The sequence below is a fragment of the Typopeltis vanoorti genome, chromosome 9 (assembly GCF_054136105.1).
Source record: "Typopeltis vanoorti isolate ZY-2024b chromosome 9, IOZ_Tvanoo_1.0, whole genome shotgun sequence".
In the NCBI taxonomy this organism is placed as follows: domain Eukaryota; kingdom Metazoa; phylum Arthropoda; class Arachnida; order Uropygi; family Thelyphonidae; genus Typopeltis; species Typopeltis vanoorti.
The window spans coordinates 6801250-6816529 of NC_143557.1; the positions used below are offsets into that span (position 1 = coordinate 6801250).

Consider the following 15280-nt stretch of genomic DNA (forward strand, 5'->3'; position numbering starts at 1 on the left):
TTGTAATCCCTGTAGATGTCCTAGTGACTAGGACGAAATATAGGAAGTATTAAATTCTATTTTAATTCTTTTTGAGTGTTGTAAAAAATCCATTAAACCTCCAACATAATTAGAGTCATGTAGTATAGGATAAAACATTTGGGGAGGGATATTTAAAATAAATAAAAAATGAATTCTTTAGTACAATTGAGGATAACAATTTCCCAAACATTAGGAATAGAAAATCATTCATTACAATTTAAGTTAAGCCAATGAAATAAGGCTTCTGCACCTTCTTTGAATAAATGTCCAGATTTTCAAGTGCTCTTATGCAAAAGGTTGGTATTATTGGATCTTGTGAGTAGTATCAATTCCATGTTGAGCTAGACCAAATAAGAGGTTTGATAAGCTAGATGTGGCTCTGGTGTTCTGAATATGATTTTTTTAATTGTTCATTCCGTTTTTCCAAAATAAGACAAAATAAGAGATTGTGGGTTTGAAGTAGCAATAAGTTGACATTTCTTCAAACTCTTTGCCAGATGTTCAGAAATGCCTTTAATATAAGGAATAGTTCTGTGGACTTGACATTAGATGATGACATGCAAAACTGGCATTGATTTTATATGCAATTCTTGGGTTATAATAGAGCCATTTGTTTGAACATTTCCAATTCCTGTGAAAAAATACTTTGGAGGACTAATCTTTAAAATCTTCTGTATAAAAAAGAATTAATGAACATCAGTATTACATTGAATACGTGAAATCTCAAAAGTCTGGTCTGTCACAGCATAGCATTGACACTAAACAAAGTATCTGGTGGGATGAAGCTCGTCTTCTCCATAGAAGCACTCTTAAATATGAATGCCTTTTCAAAGAAAGTTGCAAAGCCCTTTTACATCAGGCTAACCTGAATCAGAACAATTATCTCTCTCTCCCCAAAAAGTTTGGGAAATTCTCATTTTATGTAAACATCAAAAACAGTTTTAATATTATTTATTAATATATTGATTTCTAGCTTGAGGCAACCATTTTTAATTGGTAAAACAATTGTTGTATGTAACTTGTATTCATTCCAGTTCTTTGATTTGCTTGTCTCTACATACACTGATGATGTACTTTTATTTTCAGTATGAGATGTTTATACTTTGAAGGAAAAGCTGTGTGTTCAAGATAGGAATGATTTTATAACTGTATTTTTGAGATGAATGGTTTGCAGACAATGGAATATAACAACCCATAAAATTTGTTTTATGATAAGCAGAAGTTGAAATCCAATGATTCTTTCTTTCTTTATGTAAGTTAAGGTTGAGAGTTAAGATTCTTTCTTCAAGGTATGCCAGATTTAATTTAAAAATTATAGTCAGATGGAAATTCAAGGGCTAAAAATTCTCCTTACGAGGAATTTTTACAAAAATGATTGTTTTCTTAGATCTATTGTTGATTCCATAAGCAGCCCTACTTATAAAATTTCTAAAGTTTTGTCTTATCTTTTTTGTCCCCTAATTAGGCACTGTTTCTTCAATTTAAAAAAAAATCCACAGAATTTCTTAGAAAAATAGAAGAACTTGACTCTTCAGATGCTATGATGAGCTGTCGCATTGTATCCCTTTTTCACAAATAAACAGAACGGAAGAGGAAACATTAGCAAAACAGATATTTCATGCTGAGATCACAAGGAAAAAAAGATCCACAGGAAGGCCACGATCTAGGTGGATTGATGCAGTTAAAAGTACTTTAGAAGACTGAAATAAGATCTGACAATACTATTATTATTATAACGTTGTCTCCATGGAGTCAAAAGACTCATTGCGGGAGACCCTACATTGACACACTAACCATTATTCACACGATACCTATCATACTTTTCCTTAAATTCATTCAAAGACGAAGCATTCACAATTCTCCAAGCAAAGAATCTAGTCCTAACACCCTTGTTAACCACACTCTTACATAATCTCTGGGATTGTATCCCTTTTTCACAAATAAACAGAACGGAAGAGGAAACATTAGCAAAACAGATATTTCATGCTGAGATCACAAGGAAAAAAAGATCCACAGGAAGGCCACGATCTGGGTGGATTGATGCAGTTAAAAGTACTTTAGAAGACTGAAATAAGATCTGACAATACTATTATTATTATAACGTTGTCTCCATGGAGTCAAAAGACTCATTGCGGGAGACCCTACATTGACACACTAACCATTATTCACACGATACCTATCATACTTTTTCTTAAATTCATTCAAAGACGAAGCATTCACAATTCTCCAAGCAAAGAATCTAGTCCTAACACCCTTGTTAACCACACTCTTACATAATCTCCGGGGATGTCCCCCTCGTTATCTCTCTTCCTGCACTGGTCTTAAAAAAGTCTCAGTATCAATCCTCTAAAATCCCTTTAATAATTTATATGCCTCTATCATATCTCCTCTCCTACATCTATCAGCTAGTTTTTGGAGCCCACAGATCTTCAGTCTATCCTTATAAGGAACATCCCACAGACCTGCAACAATCTTTGTAACTCACCTCCGAATCCTCTCCACCATTTCTTCATCACCAAGAAATCCAGGTGACCAGATCTGTGCTCAGTAGTTCAAATGTGGTCTTATTAATACCTTATAAAGTGGAACAATAACTTCCTTATCCTTGCTAGTCAGTGTGTTCTTCAACAACCATGTAATTTGATGATGTTTTAGCAACCTTTGCAATAAGACCTTTAAACTTGAGTTCTCTGTCCACGATAACTTCCAGGTCCCTTGCCTCGTCAACTTCTTGCAGTTCAGTTCCATTGATATAGTAAACAGCATGTGATCTCATCGTCCCGAAGTGTATCACCTTACACTTAGTCACGTTAAAAACTGACAGCCATTTTCCTTAGCCCATACCGTCAGCCTATTTAAGTCATCCTGCAAGATATCTACATCATGTGAATTGACTATCGCTCTTCCTAATTTTGCATCAACAGCAAACAAGTGAATATTACCTTTCAAATTATTTCCAATATCATTAATGTACAAATTAAACAATAGAGGACTGAGCCATGAGATACAGTACACCACTAGTCACCTGCCTTCTCCTGGACTCAGCTTCTCCATAAACCACTCTTTGATATCTATCCACCAGCCACCCTCTAATCCAAATCACCAGCTTCATATCCATACCCATTTGCTCTAATTTATACAACAAGATTTCCATGTGGAATCCTGTCAAATGCCTTTGCAAAGTCCAGCAGTATCACTAAGTAAGGATTTCCTTTATCCAACTCCACTGTTACACTAGTGGCCAGAATTGTGGAAACCTTTTGGAAAAAGTGTATTTTTGAGATTTGATGGCTCATAACACCACTTTTTTTTGGTGTAATACGATAAAATTATATATCAATGGAAAGATAATTTAATCAAGAATGTAATGCAACAAAATTTGTTCAATTATCTGTATTCTATGAAAAGTCATAGCCAAATAACTAGAAAAAATATACAACTTGCTTAGGTTGATATGAAGTAGCTGTCCTTCATTTGAATGTAGCCAGTGAGCATGAATGTTTAGAGAATTCAGCTATTGATGTCATGTATTGGAGCTGAGAGGAGGACATTTGTCAGTGTGTTATGCGATTGCTGTCAAGTTGGTTGGGTTTTTTTTTGTGTGTGTTCTTCATTTAGTGAGCTTGTAAAACAAAATAAAATTAAAGAAATGGTGCAAAGAGTTGACTGTCACCCAGAAAGCGATGTAAAATAGTACTATTAAGTGAACAAGGCTACAGTTATGAAGAAATTAGAAGAAAAATTGGTGGAAACCTAAACAAAGGTGGCATTTCTAAATTTTTGAAGAAGTATAAGGAGACTCAGTCACTACAAAACCAAACTGGTAAAGGCAGGAAAAGGTGCACAATAGCAAGTGATGATAGAGGTATTGAGAAACTGTGCCTACGTGACAGAAGAAAATCATCTGGGTGTATACAAGATGAAATGGCGCGATACAATGTTTAGTTGAGTGCAAGGACTGTTCAGCGCAGACTGCAGGAATTTGGTCTAAATGCTAGAATTCCATGAAAAAAGCCATTTTTATCTCTCAAACAAAGGTTGAAAAGATTAAACATGGGCTAAAACCCATGTTAACCGGACAGTGTTATTTGGAGTGATGAGACCAAAATCTCCCTGTTTGGTAGTGATGGCATAAAATACGTAAGGAGAAGAATCAGAGAAGATTTGTATCCTGATTGCATTACACCTACCATGAAACACCCACTTAGTGTTATGATCTGGGGTTGTATGACATCAAAAGGCGTGGGCAGAATTTGCATGATTAATGGGAATATAAATGCCCAAAAATACATAAATGAAATACTTGAGCCCAAACTGAAGCCTTCTGCATGTGATCTTTTCCAAGATAATGAAGCATTTATATTTCAACAGGATTCAGCTCCATGTCATGTTGCTGCTGTGTGCAAAAAAGTGGTTTCAAGATAATCATATTCCACTGCTGGAATGGCCTGGGAGTAACCCAGACTTTAACCCAATCGAAAATCTATTGAGCCGACTAAAGAAACTTGTTAGTCAGAAGCAACCCACCAATAAAACCCAGTTAATAGAAGCAATAATTCAATCTTGGTTTCACATTATAACAGCTGCAGAACCTAAAAAAACTTGGTTCACTCCATAAGGCATTGTAAGGCCGTAATTAATGCTAAAGGTTACCCAACTAAGTATTAATTCACATTGTGATAATTTTTGTATATCTCATTTTTTCTGTGTGTTTCACTTTTCTTCTTTATAACTGCTGTTCTAATAAAAAATCCTTCATAAAAGTTATTGCATTACATTCTTGATTAAATTATCTTTCCATTGATATATAATTTTATGGTATTACACCAAAAAAAAGTGATGTTATGAGCCATCAAACCTCAAAAATACACTTTTTTCAAAAGGTGGCCACTAGTGTACTTTATTATAGAAAGTAAGCAGGTTACTGAGGCAAGACCTACCCTTCACAAAACCACAATGCCGCTTATAAAGTATCATATTGCTCTCCACCCAGTCTTGAATTCTAATTTTTACAATTTCTCCAAACCTTAACCACCATTCCAGATATATTGATTGGTCTATAATTTGCAACATCTGTCTTGAGCCTCCCTTATGCAGTGGAATTATTTTCCCCTCTTTTCACTCTGTTGGAACTTTACCAGAACTGAGGTTTAAATTAAACAGGATAGTCAGAGGAGGCGCTAATTCTCTTGCACATTCTCATAACACATGGGCCGATATGCCATCTAACCCAATGGCAGTGTTAGCATTAAGGTTCTGTAATATACTAAGCACCTCTATTTCGTACATTTCTAGACTCTCATCAGTCAGTGACACATTGTAATCCTGACTGATAAGACTAATTATGTAATACTATCATAGCATTCTGTATAATCCTTGATATTACATATCAGGAATTATGATATTTTATATTCGACTAAACGAAACAATCAGTGACAGAACAGTAGTAAAAAAAACACTCAACAGGCATGCAATCAGGAATACATATCCATACTTGAAGTAGAAAAAGCCATCAAAAGCCTGAAATGTGGAAAGGCAGCAGGAGTAGATGATATTCGACCTGCAATGTTCAAGTATGGAGTTATAAAAGTCTTACAGTGGCTGCACTGCATAGTTCAGAAAGCCTGGACAGAGGGACGAATTTCAGATGATAGGAGTAGAGCTCTCATGGTACCCATATATAAAATGGGAAATAAAACTGAATGTGAGAATTACAGAGGTATTTCTCTACTCCGTGGTTCCTGGTAATATTTATGCAAGTATACTTGAGAAACGGTTTAGAAGGATTGTGGAAGTGAAGCTTGGTGAAGAACAAGCTGGATTTAAGCCAAATAGAGGCTGTCAGGATCAGATTTTCACTGTACCACAAATGGTTGAGAACTCATGGGAATATAACAAAGATCTGTATTTAAGTTTTGTAGATCTGGAAAAGGCACATTACAAAGTGCCAAGAAGAAAGCTGTTCAAAATGCTACTGCTGTATGGTGTCAATGGAGCATTATATCAAACAACACTTAGTCTTTGAGTTGTAAGTCAGCAGGTAGAATTGAAAGAAGTACAGGAAGATGATTTTATGTTAAATGCTTTACTTGTTCTACATGAAGGAAAGTGGTATTAAACTTGATATCAAAATTGGAGATGTTAATCTCAGCTCTTTACTTTATGCAGATGTTATACTTCTAAATAAATCCAGTACAAGTCTGCAAAATTCCCTGACTAAATTGAATAACTGTTGTAATTGATTTAGTATGAAGGTCAGCAATAACAAAACAAAGACAACGAAAATAATCAGAAACATTGAAAATAACAACTCCATTGTTGTGAATGGAGAACCTATAGAACAATAAAAACATTTCGGCTATTTAGGAATGATTTTTAGTGAAAATGATAAATTAAATGATATAAATTTAATGGAAATAGACAGCAGAATCAGTAAAGCTGATATGGTAGGAAGTCTACAACTGAATAAATTTATATGGAATGAGAGATATTAGTCAAAACGCTAAATTAGCTGTATACAACAGTGTTCAAACCAATTTTAACTTATGGATCTGAGAGCTGGGTAAAAAATAAAAGACTTGACCAAAGTCTAGAGACATGAACAAATCACTGTCATATTAAAAATGAGGATATTAAGGAAAGAACTTAAATTGTTAGCCTCCAGGAATATGTTAGCAGAGCTAATCTCAGGTGGTATGGTCATTTAAACAGAATGGGAAAGGAAAGATTAGCAAAACAAGTGTTCTCTGAAAGGTTGACAGGAAAAAGACCCAGAGGAAGACCAAGATATAGATGGATTGATACAGTAAAAAGTGCCTTAGAACATAGACATATAAGATCTGATAATGTTGGAGTCTTCTTGAGAGGTAACGATTGATTTGGAGGAAAATTGTAGATTGGAAGTTAGTAATGATGTAAGTTTTTCATGTAGTACTATCATATCCTGTATGACCCTTGTGTGAAGGTACATATCAGTAATTTGATGAGGATGATTATATTATATATATATTAAAATCATAATTGATTATAATTAAATATGATTTCAGCATTTTTATACACCCTTTGGTTGAAGATGGGAGCCCTGGATTTAATTCTAGTTGCTGACATGGGGAATATTTTTTTCAGAATAAAGAAGACTTTTTTTAAGTGAAAAATAATTAACTGCCTCATGGACAGTGGCAGGGGGTTTGACTTTATCTTTCAAGCAGATATATTTTCCTGCATGGAGCTTATACAAAAAGAAGTAATACTAGGACATTGAAAGTTTATTTTTCACTTGGTCAGACTATAATAAATTTAGTTTAATCCTTTATCCAAAGTTTGCGCCTGAAAGTATCTTCAGGACTGGGGTAAAGTGGTACAATGCCGGGCAACTCCTTCCAAAGGTGGAGCAAGCTACCAACACTCCTATCTCCCATAATGCAAAATACATCTCCTTGCGGATATGTATAATGTTATGCATTAAGGGAAGGGCCACTACCCAGACTAGTTTCGACCTTTATTGATGTCTCTTCAGTGGGAGCCAGGCCCAAGTAGAGATACCAGGCAGAAGCATTAGCAAGGTCATCTCCTCCTATAGGAGCTGCCAAACGGTGTGCCACCTTTTTTATTCAATTACTCTGGATTTAGAGAAAGATGTTGAAAGTTTATTTTTCACTTGTTTAAACTATAATAAATTTAGTTTAATCCTTTATTCAAGTGTGTGCAAACAAAGTTTGCACCTGAAAGTATCTTCAGGACTGGGGTAAAGTGGTACAACACCGGGCAACTCCTTGCAAAGTTGGAGCAAGCTACCAACACTCCTATCTCAGTATCTCCCATAATGCAAAACACATCTCCTTGCGGATATGTATAATGTTATGCATTAAGGGAAGGGCCACTACCCAGACTAGTTTCGACCTTTATTGAGGTCTCTTCAGTGGGAGCAAGGCCCAAGTGGAGATACCAGGGTAGTGGCCCATCCCTTAATGCATAACATTATACATATCCGCAAGGAGATGTGTTTTGCATTATGGTTGATGCTGAGATAGGAGTGTTGGTAGCTTGCTCCACCTTTGCAAGGAGTTGCTCGGTGTTGTACCACTTTACCCCAGTCCTGAAGATACTTTCAGGTGCAAACTTTGTTTGCACACACTTGGATAAAGGATTAAACTAAATTTATTATAGTCTGACCAAGTGAAAAATAAACTTTCAACATCGTTCTCTAAATCCAGAGTAATTGAATAAAAAGGTGGCACACCGTTTGGCAGCTCCTATATTAGGAGATGACCTTGCTAATGCTTCTGCCTGGTATCTCCACTTGGGCCTGGCTCCCACTGAAGAGACCTCAATAAAGGTCGAAACTAGTCTGGGTAGTGGCCCTTCCCTTAATGCATAACATTATACATATCTGCAAGGAGATGTGTTTTGCATTATGGGAGATACTGAGATAGGAGTGTTGGTAGTTGCTCCACCTTTGCAAGGAGTTGCCCGGTGTTGTACCACTTTTTCCCCAGTCCTGAAGATACTTTCAGGCGCAACCTTTGTTTGCACCTGAAAGTATCTTCACTTGGATAAAGGATTAAACTAAATTTATTATAATACTAGGACATACTGGATTCTGGCCAGTCAGCATCATTATGTTGGTTAGGAATTGTTTGAGGATTTAGTACATAAATCTGTTATGGCAGATGATTAGATAGAACCTGAAATTAGCATAGAACACTGCATAGATAGTTGGGGAAAACTTCAGGATCAGCATGTTGAATGGCATCTCTTTATAGTTTAACATACTGAGATTGTTTATGAAATTGAAAGGAAAAACTGACTAATTGCCACTGAAAATGAGGTATCCGAAATAGAAACATTTTTGCTCTGGAAATTTGTTAATTAAGTCGTAAATGTGATTAAACCATGAAAATAACTTCTTACCATTAGTTTAGTAAAATATCAAAATGAATTAATACATCATATAGTATAGTAATTTATTAGTAAATTTGATAACAGCAGTTATTATTTTGATTTTAGTTTTTAAGATATACAGCATGTCAGAAACAGACCACTCAGAAAATGGCATTGATTTAATAATCAGTAAAGAAGTAAATGACAGACTTAAGTATGATGGAATTAGTGATAAGATGATGAGGCTTGTGGTTGAATGTAATGGAAAACCCATATCACTTATCCAGATATGTGAACCATCACATGATCTAGATATGGAAGAAAGGACATTCATTATTTGAGGGAAAGTTGGAGGGAATTGTTAAAAATAAGAGTAATCATCTTAGGAGAAGACAGAAAGTAGAAAACAATTTGGGGAGAATTTATAAAGAGTTATTGGAAAAAGCAAAAAACAAGAGCGAGAGAATGAAGTTTGTAAGTTTTTGCTACACTATTATAGAGATGAACTGAGAAGAAGGGTAATGGTAGCCGATGAATCACATATGCAGGTTGTTCAGAAAGAATGATATTGAGTATGATGGATGGAAGGAAATATATAATGCTGTTGGACTGCACTTGAATGGATTTAGAGTTTTAGGTGTCTAGAGAGTGCTTCATTCACTGAGAGTGTGGAAGCATAAAGTCAGGAAAACTAAAGAAATTAGGACAGATGGTGAGTGTGTATGAGGGCACCCCTGATGTGAATAAATGTGCAAATTAACAAAAAATGTGGTATCTAGTCTCTCAGGTAACAGTATCGAATGGATAGTCAAGTCAGGATGTAAAGATGGTTAGGTGGGGGGGTATTCCTATAGTTTCTATATACTAACGCTATCAGGAATAAGGAGGAGGAGTTTTGGGTTGGTTAGTGCAATCTTGCCAAAAGTTATAAGACATTAATAAGACTTGACTAAAAGCAGATGACAAAGGGATAGAATATGATGGGATTAGTATTTTCATCGAGAATAGAGTAGACAGGATGTGGGGAGGGGGGTACTGCTGAGAACAGATGAATTGGAGCCAACAAGAATAGGAGTCGGTAGGACAAATGGCAGTTTTTTTTTTTGAGGCAATGTAGTATGATATTCAGAACCCAAGATATAAAATTGATTGCTGGTATAAGCCAAGAACACCAGGGATGATAAGGAAGATATATGTCAGGAGATTAGTACAGTGCATGCAGGTTGAGTAGTTATTATGTGGAACTTCAACTTCTGAGACATAGATTGGAAGGAGAGATTATATGGCAGGAAGGAAATGGAATTTATACAGTTACTGAGAGATAATTACTTAAAGCAGCATGTGATGGAGGAGGGACTCAAGGTACCTGAGTGTTGGATCAGAAGAACCTGTTCATAATTAAGGTGACTACATTGCCTCCAGTTTGGGAGAGTGAGCATGTATTCTTGACTTGGGAGGTAGCAAAATGTAGAATTTTCAGTTAAGAAGTATATGGGAAATTACAAAGTAGAATATGCTGTGGCACTGCTCAAAGCAGTGCCTAATCTTCAAGGGAAGGATGTTCACATTGCATGGGGTATAGTCGAGAGTTATCTGGAGGAAGCAATATCATGTTGTATATCCAAGGTCAGGAGGATAAATGAGCTAAGAATTGATGGATGAATGGTATCATTAAGCATGAACTGCAAAAGAATGGAAATGTTGTAGAGGATATATAAGGGGAAAGGTGACTAGCATGGTAAGGAAGGCAAAATGAGATTACAAGAAGAAATAGCCAAGCAGGCCAAAGGAAAGCTTAAGGAGTTTTTTTTTTCTCTTCTTTCATTATTTGGCAAGTAAGAAGAAAAATAACTATGGAAAGATACCTTTAATGAGTGCTGAGGATAGAGAAGTCATAGAGGCAGATGAAATAGCTTAGCTACTGAGTGACTACTTTGCAAGGGTATATCATCCAAGAGGATATATTGCTGTGACAGAGGTAACAGGAATCGATGCGAGAATGGAGGTTGATGAATTGGAGATTTCATGATTTGGAGAAGCCTTTGAGTTCAGTGGGGAAAAAGTCTGGGAAAATGTGGAAAAATAGATAGAAAAAGAAGTAGTTATAATTGAGAATATATATGCTACATGTAAAAGTGTGAAGACTAATTTGTAGTCGTTTACAATTAACTTGACAGTGGTGACAAATAGTGCTAGATATGGTTGATGGCCATAAAGGAGAAGCAGCCTAGAAGTTAGTAAGTGGGAGAATGATCACATGATGCAAAATGTAGCATGGTTGAAGAAATTGGAGGTGCTTAAAATGTTGCAGAACCTTAATGCGAACAGAGCTGTGGGATTAAATGGCATATTGTCCTGTGTATTACGAGAATGTGCAAGGGAATTTTCAGCCCCTCTGACCAAGCTGTTTATTTTAAGCCTTAGTAGTGGGAAGATGCCAATGGAGTGGAAAGAGGGCAAAATAGTCCCATTGCTTCAAGACAGAAATAGTAAATTATAGGTCAATCAGCATCTCAAGAGTGGTGGTTAAGGTATTGGAAAAATTGGCGAAAGAATTGTCTGGGTCGATAGAAATATGATAATCTATAAGGAACAACATGGCTTTGTGAAGGATAAGTCTCACCTTAGTAATTTGCTTACTTTTTATAATCAAATGAGAGGGAAGTTGGATAAAGGAAACGGCTGTAGATTGGATTTTAATGGTATAGATGCGAACACATATTGATAAGAAAATAACTATTTAACTTAAACGCTAATATTTCTCGCTGGTATTATATCCAGCATCTTCAGAGCATACAAAGCTTGTTACAGCAGCAAGACAACTGCAATCAGGTATAACAGTGGGACTAGCATGAGTAATTGTAGCGTGCAACACAAAGATTAAAGTCCTAATTAGGTGCCATCTAAGTTTAAAAAAAAAAAAAAAAAAAAAAAAAAAAAAAAAAAAAACAGATACTAATTTGGTCTTAGGATGACTGTCTCCCAAATGTTTAAGTTAATTTAATAGTTATTTTCGTATCAATCTGTGTTCACATCTATACCATTAAAATCCAATCAGCATGTGTGATGAACACAGAAGCCTTTCCACACGATTAAGGGAAATGACTACTCAGTGATATCGCTAGAGATATTAAAGAATGGTTTATGGAGGAGTTAGGTCCAGGAGAAGGCAAGTGGTGTATCACAGGGCTCAATACTTCGTTTTCTGTTATGAAACAATATAGTTATGAAATGATTTGACAGGAAACATTCAGTTGTTTGTTGATGATGCTAAACTGGGAAGAGTAATTGTAAATGAAGGTGATGCAGAGATCCTCCAGGAAGATTTAAACAGACTAGCAGAATGGAAAAAAAGTAAATGACTGCCAGTGTAATGTGATGCACTTTGGGAAGAGATAAGGGTTGTGTACTATATTGATGGAACTGAACTGCAGGAAACTGAAGAGGCCAAAGACTTGTTCATGATCATAAACACGGAGCTGGGGTCACCGGTGGAAGCTGTGTAAGTGTGATTAGCAAGGATGTTAGGACTAGAGGTATTTTGCTTGGAGGGTGATGAGTGGGTGGAATGGGTTATCATAAGTGGCAGTGGGTGCTTCATCAGTGAATGAGTATGATAGGTATTATGTGAATAATGGCTAGTGTGTGTGTGTGAATAAATGGATCTCCCACAATGAGTCATCTGACTCCATGGAGATACCTGTATAATAATGATACCTGATAAATCAGGTATTTCACTTAATTTCTATATTTTTTGTTATTTAAAAATACTAAATAAAAAACTTAGAAACAACATAGAAAAACAGTAATATTTCCAAATATATGGATCATTCTATGACATATCCAGGATTGCATCTTAAGCTGCTTTATTGCATACTCTTAAATAGTTAGTAGTGCTATTTCTGATTACCTGTTTTATCCACGAAGTTGGTATCATCTTTGATATCGTTACATCTCCAGTTTTGGAGGAAAATTCTGATATGGCCAAATAATGAAACAGAAGCCATGAATAGTAGCTTTTTTTTTTTTTTTTTAAAAAAAGTTAAGATGGCTTTATCACAATTTTCTGTATACTTTAAATATAATTGCTTGTCTGATGAAAACAAAATGATAGAAAGTAAGGTGTATTTTTCTTCGTTGTAATATTACTGTTCCATTTCTTTTTAATACAGTATGTTGTAGAAACTTAAGGATGATATGAGGTGAACTAATGGTTTTTAAGAAATTCATCAATTTTAACTTTCTTTGATTTATGTATTGTGGTATATATTTCTACTCTATATAGGACGATATATACTTCGTTCTTCAAGAGGATGGGCTCAAGCTTTAGAACAGCATCTTAAATCCATACCATCTTCAGTAAGAAAATTTTTATGCATGTCTTAAGTTTAAGATTTTTTTTTAAAATATTTTCTAGACAATATAAATATAAACCCAGTAAATATAAAAAAGTATTTGCACTAATCAAAAATATTAATTGATAATTTATTCATGTAGAAAACATCATTTGATAGTATATGCTATGGATACGATGTACTCTGGCAAAAAATGACGATGTCATAAATAGAAAACAACAGTTATATAAGAAAATTTAAAGAAGCTGCTAATATGCTAAAAAAAACCCAACCCAATGCAATAAAAATCAAGGTTTAATTCTCCATCAAGTGTGGTCAGCTCTAATAAAAAATCTACCTCAATCTGAGCTTGGACTGTATGAACGAGAACAAGAACACGTGACATCATCCAGTATTGTTCAACATCAATAACGTTTTATATCTACATTCTGTTATTTGAGTTTATGAATAGCCAGACGGTTATGATTTGTATTTATTTATTCTCTTGTTTAAACTTTAAGTTATACTATTTACCCCCGAAGATGTAAATCCTACGATTTACGAAACTTGTCGGAAACTATTATTTCAGTATTTTGTATAACTGAATAATAAAAAATGTGGTGTAATCACCGAAATATATCTTTTGAACCAATTAGCCACAGAAGTCTATGCCTGCAAGTATATACTCTGTTATTGCATATTGAAATGAAAATTGTTTAATTACTGATTTATACTTACAGGGCTCCTTTTATGTATCTTGAATTATTAATATACATATGTGGGTGGTCTGAAAAGTTCTTGGCCTCAAACATAAAAGACAACACTATCGGCAAGATTTTTATTTATTTTTCCTAAGTTGGTACATTTGTCATAAGCATCGATGTGAAATTGCAAGTCATTCTATCAAGTAGTTTTTTTTATACAGCTGTTGGAAGCCAAAGTGTTGTGTGCATCCCTTGAAATGGATAAAATTGAGTATCGTATGGTTATAAAATTCTTTGTAAAAGAAGATTTAACGGCAAAAGAAATTCATTCGAAGTTCACTAAAGTTTATGGGTACTCTTCTCCTTCATTTTCGACAATTAAGAAATGGACTGCCAAATTTAAATGTGGCCATACAGCCTTGAAGATGGTCCACGTGAAGGATGTCCAAAAAGTGTAACAACACCAGAAATCATTAATCAGTGCAGGATATGGTATTGGATATTGGCGAGTCAAAGTGTGTGAAATTGCTGAGACTATAGGCATTTCAAAAGAACGTGTAGGATACATTTTGCATCAAAAATTGCAAATGAAAAAGCTTTTGCAAGATGGGTGCTGCACAGATCAAAAACACACTCGCATGAAGATTTCTGAACAGTGCTTGGAGCATTTTAACAAGTATAAAACTGATTTTGTGCATAGATTTATTACTATGGATGAGACTTGGATTCACCATTACACACCAGAATCCAAACAGCAGTCAAAACAGTCGACAGAAGCCGGTTGTTGAGCGCCAAAGAAGACAAGGTTATGGCATCAGTGTTTTGAGATGCTAAAGGCATTTTGTTTATTAATTATCTTGAAAAGGTTAAGCAATAACTGGGAAATATTATTCCAATCTTATAACCAGACTAGAAGAAAAATTCATGAGAAAAGACCTGATTTGCAGAAGAAAAAAATCATCTTTCATCAGGACAGTGCACCTGTCCACAAAGGTGTTTTGGTAATGGGAAAATTAAGGGATCTGCACTATGAATTGTTGGAACATCCACCCTGTTCTCAGATTTGGCTCCTCTGACTTGTATCTCTTCCCAAAACTAAAAATCTTCCTCATTGGTCAGCATTTTTGTTCAAACCAAGAAGTGATTGCAGCTGTGGAGGGGTATTTTGCAGATCTTACAGTGACGGGATAATGGCGCTGGAGTTGCTGGAATAAATGTATTAGTCTTAAGGGAGATTATGATGAAAAATAAAAATAATTTTGAAATTATAAATTCTTTTTTTCATTATTATTAGGCCGAGAACTTTTCAGACCACTCACGTAAATTGTTCCTTAATTGTGG

General features: G+C 35.2%; 1 protein-coding gene across 2 annotated transcripts in view; it reads left to right on the top strand.

The window, feature by feature from the left end:
* LOC150102867 (mitochondrial import inner membrane translocase subunit TIM14) overlaps positions 1 to 15280 on the top strand; it is a 136933-nt gene that overhangs the window by 91324 nt on the left and 30329 nt on the right. For both annotated transcript variants that reach the window (XM_090397635.1, XM_090397634.1), the window contains exon 4: positions 13187 to 13260. In XM_090397635.1, coding sequence (XP_090253761.1) covers positions 13187 to 13260 — 74 coding nt within the window. The remainder of the gene's footprint in view (positions 1 to 13186; positions 13261 to 15280) is intronic.